Raw genomic sequence first — 21,713 nt, 5'->3', positions numbered from 1 at the left:
TGAGTTTGGTCTGCAAAATGTGAGAGCAATCATCTATAGAAAAATAAATTTAGGGTTTGGAATTTTGGCGGGAAATTGGTACAATTTCTTGAAATTTTTGTTTTCGGGAAGGACAATTAAACCCTTGGAATTGAAATTTTATATAAACGCAATTTCCGATGATCATTTTGTCTGTTATTGGGGTAGTTTAGTCTTGTTATAGTTCACCCGCCACACATGAGGTGCTTACCGCGCCAAAATGGGGCGGATCTGTTACGGAGCAACAAAATTCATCGAGTGACGTCTCTACTATCTGTGTGGCAGTGTGAATGGTGCATATTAGAAACAATCTCTCACAACTAATGGCAAAAACGATTGTATAGTTAGATCGGATTTGAAACAATCTATCCAATTCACATGAAGTTCTAACATTGAATTTTGCGGATAACGGATTATATTACGGATTTGCAATCAATAAAGTTTAATATTTTTTAAGCTAATTTTATATTGTAAATTGACAAATATACCTATACATATTTATTCGAATTACAAAATAAACTTAAATTTTATATTTTTTTATATATTAAAAAAGTTATAGAAATAGATCTGGTTAGTGCTTACTAACAATGTTGGTAGTGAATAACCGTCAATCAACGACAATTGACCAATGGTCAATGTCGTTCAAACCACCAATCAACGATTACAATTTGAAACCATAATCAGTCCCATCAAGACTTGAAACTTCCTAGACACAAGAATCTGGTGATTCCACCATATTCCAAAGCTTATTTTGGCCACAGGAAGTGGCCAAAATTTTTGGTTGTTTTTTGCTGCCTAAATAAGCATTGGAATTTGGTTAAAACATTAGATTTCTGTAAATCGGCAGTTGTTAGTCTCGATGATATTGATTGTGTCTGCAACGTGCCACCATTGACCGCCAGTCAAAGTTTGACACCACTGTCATATCCATTATTTTGAAGATTTTTTTTAGTTATTAAGGGTCTATTTAATATGTGATTCAAAAATAATTTTCAAAAACTAAAATATGATTCAAATTTTTTAGCTATGTTTTAATATTTGAAAATGTGTATGATATAAATTTTTAAAACTAATTTCAAATTAAAAGCCGTATAAAATTATGAAAATAACTTTTAATAGTTTTCTAATTTTATACTAGTTTTTAAGATTTTATTTCAAAACTATTTGTTAAAATAATTATACTCATTTTTACCAAACACATTTTTATAAAATTTGTTGTATCCTTGTTTTAAAAAACAAAAATATTTCTCACATTTATTAGATTATAAAATATAAACTATTGAAAAATTGTGTCTCAATTTAAGTAAAAAATTTAAATTAAAAGATTACATCCTTATATATATATATAATTTGAAATTTGTTTCAACCAAATTATGTAATGTGAATAATTTGACTTAGGATTTAGGAAGCGAATGCACATCTTATATTAATAATAATTTGCTTATAACTGAGTCATCAATTCAGATAAAAATTACATAAAATTTATGTAAAATAATAACTCTATTTTTTATTTTTTGTCTGATTGTATAATTCAATTGTAAACATAACATTACTCGTTCTTTTCATATATACCATATTTTGTGGAGGACATGTCGTTCACCTCACAAGGCAGAACACTAGCATGTCGTTTCTTCTTTTGATATCAAAAGACAAAAATATCTAATGACAAATTTCCATTTACCTATTTTATCCGCGGCTTCACCGACTCAACCATCGACAGATCGACTGAATAAGTGAGTAAAAGGCCGTTACACAGCGGAAATCTGTCTTCTACTTGGAGCTTAAAAACGTACAGCATTACCAGAGTCCTGATTTACAGACGATCAGCAACTACTTTTATCTTGCAAATTTGCGCAGAAATTACAAAAATGTCGTACAAGTCTGTAATTAACTATCAAGAAGCCGTGATTTCTTCCATTAAACATGATTAAGTATCTCCACTTTGACACAATTTCTCCATGTCACAGGAGGTCTTCTATTAATCGTCCTCCAACACCAGATGCCGACAAGGATCGTGAAAATCAGGATCCCACTCTTCAAGAAATCATCAACATCAAGGTTTTCTATAAATTTATTTTCTTTAGGGAAGCAATTTTAGTGTTATTTATTTTTTTTTTTTTTTGGTGTTAATTCTTATGTTTGAAGTAATTTATCACGTTGTTTACAAGCATAGCTGATAGAGAGTGGGGAAAAAGAACGATTGAAGGAGCTTTTGAGAGAAAGGCTCATAGAATGCGGTTGGAGGGATGAGATGAAAGCTCTTTGCAGGTTTTTTTTCTTTTGTTGACNTCCACTTTGACACAATTTCTCCATGTCACAGGAGGTCTTCTATTAATCGTCCTCCAACACCAGATGCCGACAAGGATCGTGAAAATCAGGATCCCACTCTTCAAGAAATCATCAACATCAAGGTTTTCTATAAATTTATTTTCTTTAGGGAAGCAATTTTAGTGTTATTTATTTTTTTTTTTTTTGGTGTTAATTCTTATGTTTGAAGTAATTTATCACGTTGTTTACAAGCATAGCTGATAGAGAGTGGGGAAAAAGAACGATTGAAGGAACTTTTGAGAGAAAGGCTCATAGAATGCGGTTGGAGGGATGAGATGAAAGCTCTTTGCAGGTTTTTTTTCTTTTGTTGACTTTGTTATTACTTATTTTTATGTTTATTTTTAAATAAGTTTTGTTTTATGAGATATTTAAATCAATTTTTGTTGCAACTATAGCAAGTGACATTAGTAAAGAAGATTCTTTATATATCATAAATCTTCAAATTATATGTGAGTTTTTATCATGGGCGAGTCATATCCTTGTTTACTGATTCATGGTCTCATATTTGTATAAAACATGACTGGTAAATTCGGGCTGTTGTGGTGTTTATCATTTTTATCTTCTTAATTTGCCACTTAATGTTGGCATGTACAATGAAGTGAACTGCCTATGTATACTTTACTGAAACTTAACCTGTTTTAGTACCTATGATGTTATCCTTTTTTGAAATGTTCACTGGGCTAACATTGCAGCTTGTTGTCATGTGAAAAAACAAGAACATACTAATTAAGATAACTTGTTTTGCTTCTTTCTTGTGGGGAAGTTTTATTTTTACATACACTTTACCAATCTAGGTTCTTGATTCTAATTTCTAAAGCTCTATTGATGTATGTTTCCCCATGTATTGAATGTGCAACTTCCTTTGGATTAGCTTCTCGTGTTGTAGTGTCATTCTGCAAATATAGCTTTTTTATTTGCTCATATAATGATTCTATCATTTTTTTTTTCTGGTTACTTTGTATTAGAGCATATACAAGGAAGAAAGGAAGGAATAATGTTACAGTAGATGACCTAGTACATGTCATTACTCCAAAGGGCAGAGGTAGGTTTATCTTTTCCTTTTTTCTCCCAAAATGTTTACAGTTTTTGGCTTTCTTTTTGCAATGTTCCTTTATCTCTAACTCTTCTGACTAGATGAGAACATTTGCCAACTTAGGCAAATACTTCAACTGCAATTAACATTTCATATTTGTATTTATATATTTCCAAACCCGTACAGTTCACCCAAGGATTTGAGGTTTGTTTGTAGTTGGTGTATCTATAATGTGTTTTGGTCTTAAAATTGATATGAAATGTGTAGACCAATTTGGTTTATTGATCTGTTTATATTCTTATTGATTTATGCAATCTTAAAAGGTTTTGATATAGATTACGCATCTCTGCATATATGGATTAGGTTATGTACTTGGTCTTTTGTAACTTCAAATATCCAGGTTGCTTTCTCCATCAACCTGACGCAATTTAAATGACTGTATCCAAAAATGACCCCTTGTTTATGTAATATTTTGCTGATTGATGGCTTCAAATGTACAGATGTCTGTCGAATAAGTTTGTAATCTTTGCTGTTTAATCTTTCTTGCCACATAAATAAGTCCTCTGCATTCAGCAAATTTATTTCTTGGATTACTTGTCTGTATGCAGCTTCTGTTCCAGATTCAGTGAAGGCGGAGCTGTTGCAGCGAATCAGATCATTCCTTGCATCAGCTGCTTCTTGATGTTCTTGAAAGTTGGAAGTGGCAAAGTTGATGCATCATGTTCCCTTGTGAAGCGGTGCTCTCATGTTTGTTGTCTAGAAGTTTGTTTGCAGTAACGCCCCAGAACTGCTCCTCTTTAGACCACTTGTCCATGATGCCGGTATTTTGGATTCAATACTCATTTTCAGGAAATGTGTCCAAGTTATATGATCTGTAATGTTTGCTAATTACAGCCACTCAAATGCACAAATATATTTATACTATCTTGATCCTTCTGAAGTTTTGTTATGCCAGTCAGAGCAAATTATTTAGAAGTGAAATTACGCAAACTCAGATTCAGAATGAATTTTGTTCTGCCCTAAAAGTCCATTTATTTGAAGTATATAACCAACTACAGCTACTAAAGCTTGAAAATAGTCACTTCAGGGCTGTTTGAAGCAACCCCATCTTATTTTTATCAACAATAACGGTACTATATTCATCAAATAACATTATGTGGAAGTGTTTTGACAATTCAAATTCCAATGGTTTGTTTTTTAATTGTCAATCTAAAAGAGTTGCATTTGCCTTGTGATTCACTGATTCTTATAACCGAAAGCTTAATGTGAATACTATTTATCTTTTGAGTGATGCTATGGGTACTAATGGATGAGTACTAATATGTGTACTAACTAAAGCATAGTACCCGTACTATGCGCATAGTACAGGTACTATGCTTTAGTTAGTACACATATTAGTACTCATCCATTAGTACCCCAATTATTAATTGTTATCTTTTAATCTAGTTTCTAATGATGCATTTAGAATTTTCCTATAATGCTAAAGAGTAATAGCTTAAATCAATTATAATAGAAAAGAAAAATGAATATGGAGACTAGATTGAACTAAATATTTTTGATTAATTTAAAATTAATTTATTTGTTTAAATAAATGACTATTATTTGATTTATGTTTTGATTAACCTTATTATAGAAAAATTTCATAAGGAGAGAATCCTTTTTCAAATAAAATCAAGGGTTGACCTTTGATCAAATTCATAAAAACTACCTTTTGAAACACATATACAGGGATTGCAATGCTGTTGTGGATGGATGGCATGGCTGAGCTAAGCCTTTCAATGCCTCTTGGAGTTAGCTATTTTGTTGATTCCAACTATCCTAAGTTTGAGTGTTTTGAAAGACTTTTAGTATATTATTCAAGACCTAAGTTGAGTCTTTTTCAGTTACTAATAGGGATAATTACTAACTCTTATTCGATCAATTTTCAAGATTAGAAGATTAGTTTTAGATGGGTGATCTCTCTCCCCCGTTATTTGTAATCTTGTTATTAGGGATGGCATGGCCCTTTGGGCCAACCCTCGTGATGTTTAGCCTAGCTTTATCTTTTTGGGCTTTAGCCCCAATTGTCAAAGTTAAAAAAAAAAAAAAAAAAAAAAAAAAACCGAGACCTTTGACGCATTAATGTGGACCTTTAAAAAGTATTAACATACGACGTCATATTACATACGTTAACCGTAAAAATAAGTTGGCTCCAGAAACTTGTGATCGTTTCTGCAAACCACCAATTAAACCCGCCAAACCTGGCTGAAACATTCTCTCAAAGCGACTTCGACCGGATTCTGCTCTTCGAGCGCACTCGAATGACCGCTGAAGCTAACTACGCCAAGGAACCTTCCGATGTTTGTATTTTCTTCTTTTTCCTACAATTCTTTTGGTATATTATTGAATTATAGTTAGTCAATATTGCTTCGTCGTCTAATCAGTTTGGCGTCTCTTTTTCTTAATTTAATAATATGAATTTTATTTATATTTTTCCCTTTTTTCGTAACCTTGTAGTAATTTTTGGGCTCTTTAACTTCTGTTATAGTAAGACATCGTTATTTTTCTTGCATTAATGTTTTTATTTTTCATGAATTATTGTTTAATAAAAATGTGCAGAATCTGACTAAGAGTAATACTACACCAACAACCTTCTCTCATCAATTTTCTTTTATAATCCTGACGTGGCAGTTCGCAATTAATTAGTGGGACTCATGTGAGATCCGTTGTGAACTGACTAATTGCGAGCTGCCACATTAGGGTTTTGAGAGAGGGTTATTGGTGTAGTATTATTCATCTGACTAAATGGGGAGAAGCATTATCAGAATCATCTCAGTACCGAAGTGTCGCAGATTCAAAGAAGATAATAAACGCTTTTTCTACCTATATTTTTCAAATTAAGCCCTGTGGTAGCGAGTAATGTTTTCTCCTTTATTTTTGTGTATGGAATGAATTGGACCGATGCCATTTTGAAATTGGAGGAGGCTTTGACGATTAATCCAGTGAAGCATGACACATTATGGTGCCTGGCAAATGCCTACACCTCTTATGCTTTTTTTTTTTTCCTCCATATGTTTTTGAGGCGAAAGTAATTTTGATAAAGCAACAAAGTTTTTCCAAAGAGCAGTGGATGAGGTTGTCCATTAATTTTTAAGCTCTGAGAACATGTTGATTCTCATTGTTATTATTGTACTTATTATTCCTATTAGAATCTGTCAGTAGCTTACTTATATTGGGTAATTGTTGTTGTGGGAACCAAATATGAGCTCTTCCGTAAATCTTTAAAAATCAGTTCTAAAGTATGATATGCTTTCTAATTCATATGATCTTTGAATTTTGAGGCGTTGATTTTGAGATAATTGCTTGTACAGTGATCCTATATATGTCCGCTGTTAAAAGCAGTGGATTTCAACTTATAATCAAGTGGCGAGTTAAAAGAGAAGCTTGGAGAACCCTTTTTTTTTTAGATTCTGTTTTCTGAAGTCTTTTCAATTGATGTGTTAGTTTTCTTTGTTTATTTATATATTTTTTCGGGTGTGTGGCGGAGGTGGTGAGGCTTTTTTTAGCATTTCATGAAATCTATGAGCTAACAGTTTATCAGGAACTGGGGGTTATTAGGACATCTTGACAGCGTAATTCAAATTGAAACAACCTTAGTCTCTATGAACTTCAATTTGGCTTTGAAATTGTTGGTCGTTTCCTTATCAATTAGCGATTTAATGATTAACAGTTTCTTGTATTGAAGTGATTAATATCATGTCTTTCTAGAGACCAGAATTGCATAGGGTAATACATGGGCTTGTAATTAGTCAGCAGGCTAGCCACAGGGAAATACATGGGCATGGAATTAGTCAGCAGGCTATGGCTGGAGGATTTTCTGCTTCTTCTAATGTGCAGGTATCGTTTATAGAGTTACCATTTTCTGATTCCAACCTGAATTTAATTTTTGCATCGTCCAGTACGAATTTCTGATATATGGTAACCTGAATGGAGCATGTATTGTGTTTGCCTCCATTAGGAACAATCTCCTACTGATTAAACTTGTTTGAATTTTTTTTCCTCTTTGTGCCCTTTCCTTTTGACAAGAAAATGTTTTGAATCTTTTCACATTGATGGAACTAGTTCTCGATAATTTATTAATTTACCCATAATGAGCTTAAGCATCAATAGTCAGTCACAGACTGATTACATGAAAGTGACAATTGTTCTGCTCGTCAATAAGCAAAGTATGGGTAAAATACCAAAATGGCATTGTCTTTTGACCAACCCTTTTCTGTATACAAGTCAGTTAAATAAGAAAATTTCACTTTAGTGAACATTATTGAAATTTTCTTGTATTCAAAGTTCAAACCCATAGCAGACTTGAAAATTCTGTTTCCATATACTAATTTTTCATCAGTTCCTAGTTCCAATTATTGCAGTGATAGATGAAGATGCCTCTTGCCCATGGCTAAAATAATTGTCAAATTATTTCATTGGTGTATCTGAAACCTTGGATGTTATAGCTGGCCAGAAGGGCATATAATGGTTATTGATTTATGCTTCATTGCTCTATCCTATAAATGCCAATGGGGATAATGTGTGGAAGAGCTCATAAATGGTTCTGCTTTTAATTTAACTTTGCGTTCTTAGGAGCTTCCTTCTAAAATGTTTGTTTTATTTCAGAATTCCAAGAAGAAAAATAGTGATCTCAAGTATGACATATTTGGATGGATAATCCTTGCAGTTGGAATTGTCACATGGGTGGGAATGACGAAGTCCCAAATTCTTCCATTTCCTTTGAGATAAGATTTACTTGCTCCATCTCTGAGGTAACCATATCGGTGCATTGCTGGGAGGTTCATAGCGTTAGCAAAAGATTTGTCTGGGATGAGATATTGTGTGCATTGACCTGTGCATGCAATATACTACTACATTTTGCTTTTGTGTCTATAATATTTTTTCCATTTTTTATTTGATTAGGGTGGTTATATTGTTATGCATTGTTTCAATATCTGCTTAGTGATTTAATATAAAATATAAAATAGTGTCTGCTTGCAAATGTTGTCTTTGTAGGCTTTGTCTATTTGTTAGTTAGTCTATTAAGCTTTTATTTATTCAATCATAGGGCGCTCTTGTATGGTTACTCTAATTTTACTGTTTTGAAAGGATGGAAACTTTTTGGTTTCAGTTGAACTGGACTGCTATTCATTTATTTATACCTGATATTGCTCTTTCTTTTTTCCGGTATTTCGAGTAGATAACCTGTATTTTCCAAGAGAACATTAGATGACCTGGAAAGTTGACATAGTCAAAATATTATATTCACCTTTGTGAACAAGTCAATTAAGTTAATCTTCTTGTCACACTAGAAAGAGGTTTTCTTGACCGTCAAGGACAAATGTGATTATTCAGTTTTTCAAGTGAAGCCACCCTTACTCTGTCCATACCCTCCTCTAAAAGGAAAATTAAATTTAAAAAAAAAAAATTCAATTTAGATAGGAAACCTAGGTCATTTGTAGTTTTGGTATGCGGATGATAACCTAATGTAATTAATTTAAATCAATGATAAGACGAAAGGAAGCTAGATATGGAATATGAAAAAGATAATAATAGTGGTGAACCTTCTATTTAAAAAAAAAAAAATCCACTTACATTCATATTTAATATTACTTAAATGTCAAAATAGGGAAATGAATTTCATGGCAGCTTAAGGTCTTCCTTTTGCTAGGAATCTGAACTATAACATTATGTATAACCTCAGATGAAAGTTCAGACTATTTCTGGAATAAGCTGCGTCTCAAATTTTTGTATGAATTTTGTTCTCAGTTTTTTTATGGAATTAGATTAAGTTTTAATTAAGAAATGTTTTACGTTGTAGATCTGTATAGGAACTTCCGTAAATAGATGCCTTCAACTTTTTGATATTTTGTGACGCAGTTTACCTTGGGATAGTCAGGAATTGGTGCTTTGCTCTTTGATTTATATTTACTATTATGCAGCTAGCCTGGCCTTTAATCTCTTGATTGGGAAGCATTTGGATTTTCCTATGATGGCAGAGGTCATGTAGTTCTGTTAGTGGGATGTAAATCTCTACAAGAGCTTTCTTGTCGTCTCTTGGAAATGTGAATGTGAGTACATGTTTTCGATTGACTTGTAATACAAGAGGAAAGTTGTAGAGTTAAGGTTTTTGCTCACATACTGACTCTCATCAATTTGGGGTCAAAATCTGTTTGCGTTGATTTGACCATTAGCTTGCAAAACTTAAAGCCTCAAAATGGCCCACTGCACCTACCTGAATTTATCTTATCCATATTTTAACTCATATTTCTAGTCCTAATGAGCTTCACCTTGGCATAGCATTGTACATATGTTACATGCCCCTCGCACAATCATCTACATTGGCCTCTTCTTCCAGAAGTTTCAGTTGGCCCCATGCTGTTTTTAATTCTGTAGCAGCATAATTGATTAGAATAAGTGTTGATGATTGATCAGCACTTTATTGATCCTGGAAAGAGGTATAGAATTATCCAGCCGTTAATCACCTGCTTTACAAAAATAGGCGTTCTTAGGAGTATTGAAGAGAGGTAGTTCCAACAGTTAGGAGGTTCGCATGAGAAAGATATGCATCTCATTCATCACATATGACGTGAATTGTCATACATGTTATGAAATATATAACATATATGTGTTTGTAATTACATGGGTTTGCATTTTGGTATGGACATTGTTGGTTTATGTTGTTTGAATTGCCGAATTTATGTTACTGTGTTTATTATTTTTCCTTTTGTTTCTCCATTGGATGGCTTTTTCATAGATATGAAAGGTTTATGTGCCGTCGGTTGTTCTTTTTCTTTTCTTTTTTTATATTATTTATCTGGAAGTGTGGTGGTAGGCCCTATGAATCTGATCATTGATATGCTGTACGGAATTTCTTACCTTTATTACTTATATGCTTAAATTATATATGGTATATGTGCTCTTAAAATTTCATGATGTTCCTTGACTGAAGCATCCTACAGGCAGGGGAACCTTGTTGGGAAAGTTTCAACTGATGTTGTGTTGCATAATCTTAATGATGGATTTGTCTTGCATAATTTTCATTATGTCCTTGATTAGGTCATTTGCATATAGGTAAAACATTTTTAGCATATTTAATTGAAAAGACTGTGATTTTAGGTGTAACATAAACCGAATTGATTGATAAAATTATATTCAGCTGAACCTAGTGCTACTGTTTGACCTTTTCCCCCTTTTTGGTTACGAAATCTGGTTGGTCATCTTAAAAAGCTCTTCTAGCTACTAATGCAATTATTCTTCCTAGTAGTCCTAGGATTCATTAGAGCATATCTAATGTCTCAGAAGAGTTTGTACGAAAGTAGCAGTGGAAAACTCTTTTTGGCAATAAAGCAGTGGCCATCTACTAAAGTAACCAGTACTTTGCCTTCTCTCTACTGTTATCCAATCCTTTTGGTACTCTTTCCGCTTTCAGAATGACTCCTATTCTATCGTGCATTTATTATTTAATTTAAAGTTATCAGAAACCAAAAGTTGTGATTGTTCTGGATTAATTTTTTATTGGAGTTCACTGAGGACCCATTTCTTGTTAATAAATTGGTTTTTCCTTATGCTTCCACATTTTTCCTTGGTTATTTCCTTTTGATTCAGCATCTTTCTAGATTTTTCTTGATTTTAACCTCTTAGATTAGAACTCAAAGCATAAGTGTTTTCAATTTCCAGACATGATATCCCATACAGGTTGAGTTTAGTTCTGATGATTCAGCTCTTCAAATTGACAGTCACTTATTCTTTGGAGGTTGATTGTGTACCAGTTCTGATATTTTCTTGGGCTGCCAATAAGTACCTGTTTCAGAAAATTCTGGTTCTTTATGTTTGACTGGTTACAGAAATATAATGTAAAGTATGTTTGGGAAGGGCAGTCAGTGTTGTATCAGGGAGTACTCTATAATTTTTTTTAGAAGATAAATATAAAAGTATATCGTATCTATGAGTAGTTAAATATGGCTGCCAGAATCAGGATAACTTGGCATCAGTTGGCCTACCACTTTCTTATATTGGCAGGAAGTGGTGGGTAAGCTGGCAGATTCCTACTGGTCGCCTTTCCATTAGTGGAAAGAAATCTCACCAGGAAGAAATACAATATTAGGAGAAATGAAGATTTATATATTTAGAGAGGTTGATGTGTGGATGTTGGGAAGTATGTGATAATGTTAAAGTAATAAAAGCTAGCACAGCATCCACTTTGTTTAGCTTTTGTGGGTTTATTCCAACGGATGTGCCCAGAAGGGTCTACCAGAGGAATATTTTTGGCCCCAAAGATACACTGTTATTATATTCCTATCAAATTCCTGCTCTTCAATTGGCTACCTTTGATCTGAGTCTCTATAATGGCTCTTGTCCTAAAATTGTTTTTAGTTTAAGTATGGGGAGGGGACCATTTTGTGCTCCTCCTCCAATAGCTGTTGCGCTGCTCCGGCAATACAGGACTTAGTGGTGTTTTAAGTATTTTATATAGCCATGCCTTAACATAGTAGAGTCTTTGTAATCCTACAATAACAGAAGCTTAGTGGGGGATGGCTGTCCACTTGTAGTTCTTAGACTGCATATTTCATAAGATATGCTTCTCTAACATGACAATCAGAATTAAGTTATTGAATGTGTTACCTTAGTGCTCCCAACGGCACATTTTTTGAAGTGAATATATGCCGTTGTGGTGGTGTATTCGATGATTTTGATGTATTAATGTATGAGCTGGTAGAGTATGTGGAGGGGTCTACACCGGTTGAAGTTGAACTCCTCTAGTCAATTGCAGTTTTAAATATTTTAATAGATTATTTAAATATTAGAAATCTCATTGGCTAGTGAATTGATTTGTTTATTTGCTTTGGAAAAAAAGTTCCCCGTATAATACTTGTGCATCAACCAATAGAAATTTGTCATATCAATGCATATAGAATGCATGTATCTTATAATTGGTTGCTTATACATGAAGTTTTCCTTAGTTTAGAGATGAGTAATGCTACACCTATAGCTTTTTCTCATAAACTTTCTCTCACAATCTCGATATGAAAACTCGCAATTAGTCAGTCGTAATTTATTAGGTGGGACCCAGGTGAGATTCATTACTAACTGATTAATTATGATCTTTCACGTCGGGGTTGTGAGAAGAAGTTTATGAGAAGAGGTTGTGGGTGTGGTATTTTCCTTTAGAGATATGGAATTGTTAGAGAGATGATTGAATCGTCAAAATTTTGTGTTGGCTGTTGAGCTGGGGCGTGATTTGCTTATCTAGGGCTTGTTAATGTATGAAACTCCTCATATACACAATTTTTCTTATGTTTAATTAACTGCATTATTGATAAGGTTTACATTGATAGACATGACCAAGATATTGAGTTGCAGAGTTTTAATTGTGAAGATTTGATCTCTCTTTGTTTCTGATTGCTTTCAATATTATGAGTGCATTATAGTTATGATATTGAGGTTCTAGGATTAATATCCAATATTTGATTAGTGGATTTTTGAGTCAGGGGACAGCTTCTTAGATTTGGATGTCTTTTTCTTTATTAGTATCAATCTCATGGACATGAAGAGATGTTGCCTTTGACAAAGTAAAATTAGACGTGTCGAAGGCACAGGAAAAGTAATATGGCATATCATTTAATTAATGAAACGCAGGGATCCCAATGATAGAGGTACTAAACCATTATGCGGGCATTCTGCACACATGGCCCATTAGTGATTCAAAATCTGCCCAAAACTAAATGGTCAGCCTACAAGGCTACAACAGAGGAAAAAAATTATGAAGTGTAGTTGCTCCAAAATAAAAATATCGTCTTTTCAAAAAATAAAGGCAGATCAAGTAATTATCAATGCGGGTAAAGGCATGTTCTCATCGTGTTGGTCTCAAGCCTTATAATTTCTTATTGTAGAAGGTTTCTACCATTCGTGGTGGATTTTCATGTGTGTTTGGGAATATTTTCAGCCTGGCTATTGGATAGTGCCACGTGAAATTCATGGGCCATCTACTTCCAGTTGCATGGCAGCAGTGCAGCACAGTGTTAAACTTTGCCAGTTTTTTGGGAGAGACAGCCCAAAAGAGAAACATGACATGAAGATTTGAATTTGATGATATAAAACTTGAGATCCTGTACACAATTATGTACACGCTGTAGATGATAAAAATATTGCAATGGATTATAAAGCTAAGCTGAGTATACCCTATTTAAAAGTAAAGAATCTGTTAGTTCTACTTGATTTTCCATTGGCATTCGTGCTTCTGGAGTGACTGTGCTCAACAGTTTGACCAAATTCATAGCCTTGGTTAACTCATTTGAAAAATTGGGGAAATGGTTTGCCCACACGTTATATTTATAATTCATTCTGTATTATGCAATCTGCAACGTTGTTCGACAAATATTTTCCTTGTATAGGATTCATGGGTGATTATCAAGGGTGAGCAAAAATTTTGGGTGGCCCCGGAACTTTAGAATACCTGGTGTTCTTGTTTTGGTTCCGGTTCCTACCTGAAATTGACATTGTGTAGGTAGGTTTCTATTTCCAAATTTAAGAAATCGGTACTGTGCGGTTCTGGTTTCGGTTCCACTACTTCAAGGAGCCAAAATCAACCAGAGAATTGGAATCGGAATCGAGAATAAGGTACCCAGTTTAGAACCGAGTGGTAACCCTGTTATTTTAACAAGTTGGGATTTAGACGTAATTACGAATTTTGGTTTCTTCACTTTCTCAGTTCGTCTTTAGGGTTTTTTTTTGTGGGGGGAGGGGGGGGTATTCTGTCAACTTTTTCTCTCAACTCTTAATCTCTATTGGCGCCACTACCGGCTATTTTCGACGACCAATCATCACCTCTTGGTTATTCATTATTCCAGTCCACCATTTCCCAATTCTGGTTGCATCGTTCAGTTTTTTGTTTGTTCTGTCGCTTCACGACTTCTTCTTCACTTCTGTCTCGCATGCCACACAATTGTGCCTGCGCAGGAAAAGTAGTCTTTCAACTGTTAGGTCTCAGCCGCACCTGTCTTGCCCATTATACGATCACGCCTATATTTTTGCAATCGATCGCACCTCTATCACCATCGCGCGACTACTTGCGCCTCCATAACCATCACATGATTGCTCGCAATCTGCACTTTCACCAAGCCTACCAATAGTAGCCACTAAACCCACCATCGCACGCCATCACTTGCCCCACGACTGTCTCTCCAAACAATTGCGCCATCGCCCACGATCTCTTATCCAAACAGTCATCATCTTCGCCTTCCCACTGTCGAGCACCATCTCACTTTCACTACCACCTCGAGTGATCTGTGGTTGACTGATTGAGTTTGATTTTAATTTTGATTTTGGTTGATTTTTTTAGTCGAGTTGTTTGGTTGTTTGACTGTGAACAGTACAAGACACCTAGAATTGAAACGGAATTGATCCGATACGTTTCGATTTCGGTTTCTAAGATTTAGGAACGATACATTATTGATTTCAGTTTCGATTCCTAAATCTTAGGAATCGATATTGTGAGATTTCGATTATTATTTTGAGATTTGAGGCGGGTACTTGGGGCCACTCACCCTTAGCAATTAAGGAAATTTAGGATAAAGGAAAAGATAACTTTTGTGTGTGTGAATTGGAGTTAATGGCTTTATTCTAAAATCAAAATCATCCCGGAAAGTTGTTGGGTTCGTTATTAAGAAATAATGATTAATTAGCTTTTATTGAGAGTTGATTGTCTCTTTTCTAATTTCTTAATAATTTGTGAGTGAAATGGACCAACTTTTCCCACTATGATTCTTTTTCATTATTGTCTTTTTTCGATTTAAATGAATAAACTCAAGTCATTTTCGAATTATTAATATTTACTAAAAAGTAGAAAAAAAATTCATAGGGCAAGGGAAACAAATTTGCATACGTATGAATCCAGCTGAGTTATAATGATTTTCCAGCCTGCCAGCCATTTTGTTCTTTATCAACTAAATTGTTTCATTGTACTGCTATTGTAGCATTAACCTGAAAAAAGCTTTCATAAATCCCTACTTTATACTACACTTTGATGAATGTACACTGCTTAAAAGCCAGGCAAGTGCGTGGTCCTTATTACTTTCACTTATCAATTAATCATGGTTAGCACATTAACCACACTTTCTTAACTATGATTACTTAAAATCCTATATATATTCATCATTCTGCATTCAATCTTATCCTGACAAACTTCCATCTCTACACAAGTCTTTTAGCTTCTCCATTATCATCTTCCTTAACTCCATTATCCAAAAATGAAGCTTGATTACATGTTAGCAATCGGCTGTTGCCTCTTATTCCTTTGTTTTGTAGACTGTCAAAGAGTTCCGTGGCCTTTTACTCTCATTGTATTTTCACTCTTCTCTCTTTTCTCTTTCTTTCTAAACTTTTGGCTTGTTCCTGGAGGCTTTGCATGGAGAAACCACCATAAAAACTCTCCGCTACTTCGTGGTCCAATCGGTTGGCCTGTCTTGGGCACTTTACCTGAAATGGGTTCACTTGCTCATCGTAAACTAGCCGCCATAGCAGCTTCACTAGGTGCAACTAGACTGATGGCATTCAGTCTAGGTGCAACACGTGTGATCATCAGTAGCCACCCGGATACTGCTAGGGAGATCCTATCAGGGATTTCATTTTCTGATCGTCCGATCAAGGAATCAGCTCGCTCGTTGATGTTTGAGCGTGCCATTGGCTTTGCTCCCTCCGGAAAATACTGGCGTCACCTACGCAGAATTGCCGCCAATCACATGTTTTCCCCAAGGAGAATCTCCGGGTTAGAGGAGCTACGACAACGTTTAGCCAATGAAATGTTGATGAAAGTAAGTGAAGATATGAAGGAGAGAGGAGTTGTGATACTTAGAGGGATAACGCAAAAAGGGTCTTTAAGTAATATTCTAGAAAGTGTGTTTGGGAGATGTGAGTCTTTAGAGAGGGAAGAGTTAGGTTTTATGATTCAAGAAGGGTACGAGTTAATCTCAAAGTTCAACTGGGAGGATTATTTTCCTCTGAGGTTTTTGGACTTCTATGGTGTAAAAAGAAGGTCCCATGTATTGGCGGGTAAGGTTAACACAATTGTGGGAAATATTATTCAAGAAAGAAAAAGAAATCAGGAAAAGTTTAGTGGTGGAAATGACTTCCTTAGTGCATTGCTCTCTTTGCCTAAAGAAGATCAGTTGACTGATACAGATATGGTGGCTATTTTGTGGGTAAGGACTCTCTCTCTTTCTCACATGCACACACAATCAGCTATGTTTTGGTGGGTTCACAGGACGACAGTGTTAAAATAGGTTGAAGTTTGAAGATGTGATGGCTTCAAATATTAAATAATAAAATCTGAATTTAGTACCTCAGTTGCCTAAAAAAAACATATTTTTGCCAAATATCAATCAACGGTCAGTAAGTAGCTAGCGAAAGCAAAAAAAACAACTTTGCCAAATATCTTATTTCATGAGCAGTAAAAGATCATTTTCAGAATCTGTTTCTGAGTTGATATGTTTTTGTTTTTAATTATTATTGTCTAAAGTCGATGGATTCTTTTTAATATTTTCCTGCTTTGCCTAACGTTTTCTTTTCCTGTCGGTTTTGTTTGGCAGAAATACTGTCGTATCACTATACAGATACAGATATCCCCATAAATATATTCTCCAGTTTTCTCCTCTTTCAATAATTAAACACACACCAACCTTAATTGGTTGACTTCAGAGTCAATTCCCGTTGACAAAGTCGCTTAAAAGTTCTCTACATTCACGCTAATTTCTCCCCCACAATATTTATAGCTGATATTAAGGTTGACGTATAAAAAGTTTTTTAATTGAATTCCAAGTCTTTCATAGATTGACCTTCGCACTATTTTTTTGTCCAACAAACATATTATTACAACTGCCTTTTATGATCTTTAGTATTCTTTACATAGTTTTTTTTTTTTTATTATTTTTATTTAGGAGATGATTTTTCGAGGGACCGACACTGTGGCTATACTACTTGAATGGATCATGGCCAGGATCGTTTTACATCAAGACGTCCAAACAAAAGTTCAACATGAGATCGACATGTGCGTCGGTCACCAAAGGCAGGTACGGGATTTTGACATCCCCAACCTCCCTTACCTTCAGGCCATTGTCAAAGAAGTTCTCCGTTTACATCCTCCAGGTCCATTACTCTCATGGGCCCGTCTGGCCATTCATGATGTCCACGTGGACAAAGTTTTTGTGCCAGCTGGCACAACCGCAATGGTCAACATGTGGGCCATAACCCATGACCCATCTATCTGGAAAGACCCATATGACTTCAAGCCCGAACGGTTCATGGAAAACGACAACATGTCCATAATGGGCTCGGATCTAAGGCTTGCCCCATTTGGGTCGGGTCGCAGGGTTTGTCCTGGTAAGGCATTAGGCTTAGCCACCGTGCAGTTGTGGCTTGCCCGCCTCCTCCATCATTTCAAGTGGCTTCCAGCGCAGCCCGTCGATCTTTCGGAGACCTTGAGGCTCTCTCTTGAGATGAAGAAACCGCTCGCATGCCGTGCTGTTCCCCGGTGAAGCTATAGCAAATTAAGTGTAAATTGTGCATGCATGCATGAGTTGCTCTAAAATGGTTTGGTTTTTCATCTATGTAACAACTGTGGTTAGGAAGGGACTAAACCTAATCCCCTTAAGCTGAAAATTACTATGAGCGTTCCTAAACGCTGTAAAGTATTGGCTTTAAATACTGAAACTGAGTTGCTTGAGTTTGAAGAAGTGTATTTTAAAAGGTATGTACCATGTACGTGATAATTATAAGCAATAAACTTAATATGAAGAGTATTTTACGAAGTTGGAGCATCTTTACAGCTATGTCATATCACTTTCAGTAACATTCAGATATCTTTTAGAATTGACGGATGCTCCAACGATAGTGTTGTACTCGTGTAACTTTGTCGATGAAGGGGATGATATCGAAATCGTTTTCCAAATGATAGACAAGGTGGGGCAGCAAAGGGTCTTAAAAATTAATACGAGCTAATGAAATAACAAAGCTAGCGTTGGGGTCTAGAGAAATTGTCTCCATTAATGTCCCATCACTAGCTATTTAACCTAGCTATGTCCGGCTTTGATCCCAGTTGGAACTTGCCCACTTGACTTTACAGCCACAAATCATATGTCCGGCTTTGATCCCAGTTGGAACTTGCCCAAATCAGACGAGTGAAAATAAATTTAAAAGTTTTTAAAAGAAAAATGCAGAGCTGAGAATGGCGCCATCCATATATCATATATAGATTAAGAAGACACACTAAAGAAAAAGAAAAGAAGAAGATAATGGAATATTTTAAAAACATTTTATGTCAAGCAATTGCTGCATACTTCAATCTTAGATGAAGTCTTCATCCTCAACTATAGGGGTGTTCAAAAGCAGTTAACCGAACTGGTTTTTCAGTTCAGGAAAACTCCAGAACTGGTTTGGGGGGTAAATCGGTTTTTCGGTTAACCCGTTTTAAACCGGTTTTCCCCTTTTTTATTAGATAAAACGTTTTTTTTCCTAAATTAAATTGTAAACATAAACTATATATATTCAAATAAAAATAAAACATTCATACATATTAAAAATTAATATTATATATTAATATATATTTTTATTTAATATATATATATAAACCGGTAACCGAACCAAAAATCCAGTTTTTTGAATTTTTTGAACCATAATCGAACCGTTTTTTCGGTTTGGTTCGGTTTTTGCATTTTTTTTTAACACCCCTACTCAACTATATTATTATAATAATTGGTATTGTACCAAAAATACACACTGATGTCAGCACCACCAATTAAAGCTTAACAAGCACTCAAAGACAAAGTGGTATTAGTTGTCAAAACACAAACCGCCTCAAAGATATATTTTATATCAATCCTATCACATTTTAAGATACAGATTAAAGAGTGGTCTCCATCTGTCAAGGCAACTTGCAAAAGCACTCATTACATTGACTTCAAAGGTATAAATGGGTATCTCTCTTTACGGAGAGCTAGACACAAACGAGAGCTTCAACCATTATTGTTTCTCTATAAATAAAAAATTTCTCCATTTTTGTACGCCTTACAGGTAATATCAGAAAAATAGTCAAAGAATAATAAAATAACAATGGATGTAGGATTCACTTTAAGCATCCGAACCACTATAAAATCTCTCTTGTTAATCTATTATTTATGTTTCTGCAAACATATATAATCTCTCCACCATAATCAACTCTCATAATTATTCACGTGTAATTTCTAAGACTAGTTAACACTTTACACGTGCGAGTCGTTGGTGTCAAAATCAAGGATCAACAGTTTGGCATTAAAAGGAGGGCATGATTCACATCAGCTCTCCATGTTTTTCTAGCAAGCCTCAAAATCATCACATTATCATATGTGAAAATCTAGGCAGAATAAAGTATAAATCTGGCAAAGCGATAAACGCAAGAGTCGTAGCCCTTCGAGTTAGCTTTTTGATGGTCCAAGAATCATCAAAATCTGAGGTCTACACTCAAGTTATCGTCAAAATACTGAAGCCTGTTCCACATCAGAGCTCTCAGATCGCATGCATCAGAGCTCTCAGATCATGTGGTTAGATCGCACGCATCAGAGCTCTCAGATCGTGTGGCTAGATCTCTCAGATCTCTCAAATTAGATTGTGCTCTCGAGTGACCAGATCGTGCTTCCGAGCACTCAGATCGCGCTCTCGAGCGGCCAGATTGCACTCCCGAGCACTTAGATCGAGCTCACAAGCTCTTGAGATCGCGCGTTCAAGATCCTTAGATCACGTGTTCAAATCATTTAGATAGCGCTCCCGAGTAGCCAAATCGTGCTTTTGAGCACTCAGATCGCACTCCTAAGCGGTCAGATCATGCTTTTGAGCACTCAGGTTGCGCTCCCGAGCAACTAGATCGTGCTTCCAAGCATCCATATTGCACATTCAAGATCGTTGAGATCATGCATTTAGATCATCCAGATCGTGCATTCAAGATCGTTGAGATCACGAGTTCAAATCATTTAGATCGCGCTTCTGAGTGGCCAGATCGTGCTTCTAAGCACCTAAATCGCGCTTCCAAGTGCCTAGATTGCTTATCTCAAGTTCTCAGATCAAGCTTTATGTTTTCTGATCAAACTCCTTGTGTTCTCAGATCAAGCTTCGCACTTTCTGATCAAACTCTTTGTGATATATGCTTTCTAATAGAATTCCTTATGCTCTCAGATGGCAAATAGCTCTCAAACTCTCAGATCGCAAAGAGCTCTCAAACTCTCAGGTCGCAAAGAGCTCTCAAACTCTCAGGTCGCAAAGAGCTCTCAAACTCTCAGGTCGCAAATAGCTTTTGAGTTCTCAGATCAAAGCTCATTGCGTTTCATATTGAGCTCCTTATGCTCTCTGATCGAGCTCATAACTCACTCATCAGCTTGAGATCGCATGCATCAAATCTTTCAGATCACGCATTTTAGATCACTTAGATCACGTGCATATATCAAGCTCTTTAAGATCTCAGATCGTGATCAACTTTCAGCTTTGAGATTATGAACAGGCTCAGATTGTGTTCTCAGCTCTCAGATCGCGTCTAACTATTGGTGTCAGAAAAAACGCGTTAAAAACTCAAAACAACCTCGAAACATGCCAAAACGATGGATTTTGCCCTAAAAATGGTCCCAACCAAGTTTCCCAGTTGCCACGACGTAAAGCTTGGAACGAGCTTTTTGTGGATATCTTATGGACTCTAAAACTGCTCCTGATCAAAAGTTATGGTTGTTTTAAGCTGGCTTGTCTGTTTAGGACCTCTGAGCCGCACGTTTGGGCTTCTGACGCTCAGTTCTCTATAAGAATTCATCTACTAGACATTTTATGTCAATTATTAGATTGCGCTCATCTTTGGATCGCTCCAAGCGCTCAAATCGCAGTCCTAGCTCTCAGCATCCGATGACGCCAGGCATAATTCGAGCTCTTCAGTTTGAGACTACAGCCTATAGTGCGACAACCATTCAAATCTAAGACATGAGTTTTTTAAGTGCAATTATGCACTCCAAAAACCGGGAGGGGGGGTGGTTATGTTGATAAAAGTTTGAAAATACATATTTTGTTAGTGATTCAATTGGATTATTTATGGAAAAACGTGTTTTTAATGTGAAATTTTAGTTAATTATTTCATAAATACCTTTTATGGGATCACGGGGTGTATTTTGAGTATTTTCAGGTTAAAAATGATATTTGAATAAATAAGAATGATGTCGATGAAATTCGTGACGAGTAGGAACAAACGGTGCTAGAATCGGAGTTGAAACAAGAAAGTTGTGACGTATTGAAGATGAAACATAAAACCTGGAAA

General features: G+C 35.4%; 2 protein-coding genes and 1 pseudogene across 2 annotated transcripts; all 3 read left to right on the top strand.

Annotated features, from left to right (window-relative positions):
• Positions 1-1,733: 1,733 nt before the first annotated feature.
• Positions 1,734-4,328, top strand: LOC116131295 (transcription and mRNA export factor ENY2-like). The gene is made up of 5 exons (XM_031416957.1): positions 1,734-1,897; positions 1,986-2,076; positions 2,192-2,286; positions 3,312-3,388; positions 3,988-4,328. Exons 1-5 carry the CDS (start codon positions 1,887-1,889, stop codon positions 4,059-4,061), a joined length of 348 nt encoding a protein of 115 aa, XP_031272817.1. The 5' UTR covers positions 1,734-1,886; the 3' UTR covers positions 4,062-4,328.
• Positions 4,329-5,115: 787 nt separating this feature from the next.
• LOC116131220 lies at positions 5,116-8,399 on the top strand (annotated as a pseudogene).
• Positions 8,400-15,583: 7,184 nt separating this feature from the next.
• Positions 15,584-18,205, top strand: LOC116131312 (cytochrome P450 78A4-like). The gene is made up of 2 exons (XM_031416979.1): positions 15,584-16,596; positions 17,332-18,205. Exons 1-2 carry the CDS (start codon positions 15,646-15,648, stop codon positions 17,926-17,928), a joined length of 1,548 nt encoding a protein of 515 aa, XP_031272839.1. The 5' UTR covers positions 15,584-15,645; the 3' UTR covers positions 17,929-18,205.
• The last annotated feature ends 3,508 nt before the right edge of the window (positions 18,206-21,713 follow it).

The sequence above is a fragment of the Pistacia vera genome, unplaced genomic scaffold (genome assembly GCF_008641045.1).
Source record: "Pistacia vera cultivar Batoury unplaced genomic scaffold, PisVer_v2 Contig230, whole genome shotgun sequence".
Classification (NCBI taxonomy): Eukaryota; Viridiplantae; Streptophyta; class Magnoliopsida; order Sapindales; family Anacardiaceae; genus Pistacia; species Pistacia vera.
Note: the sequence above shows the minus strand (reverse complement) of the source record. Positions and strands in the feature narration are given on the sequence as shown.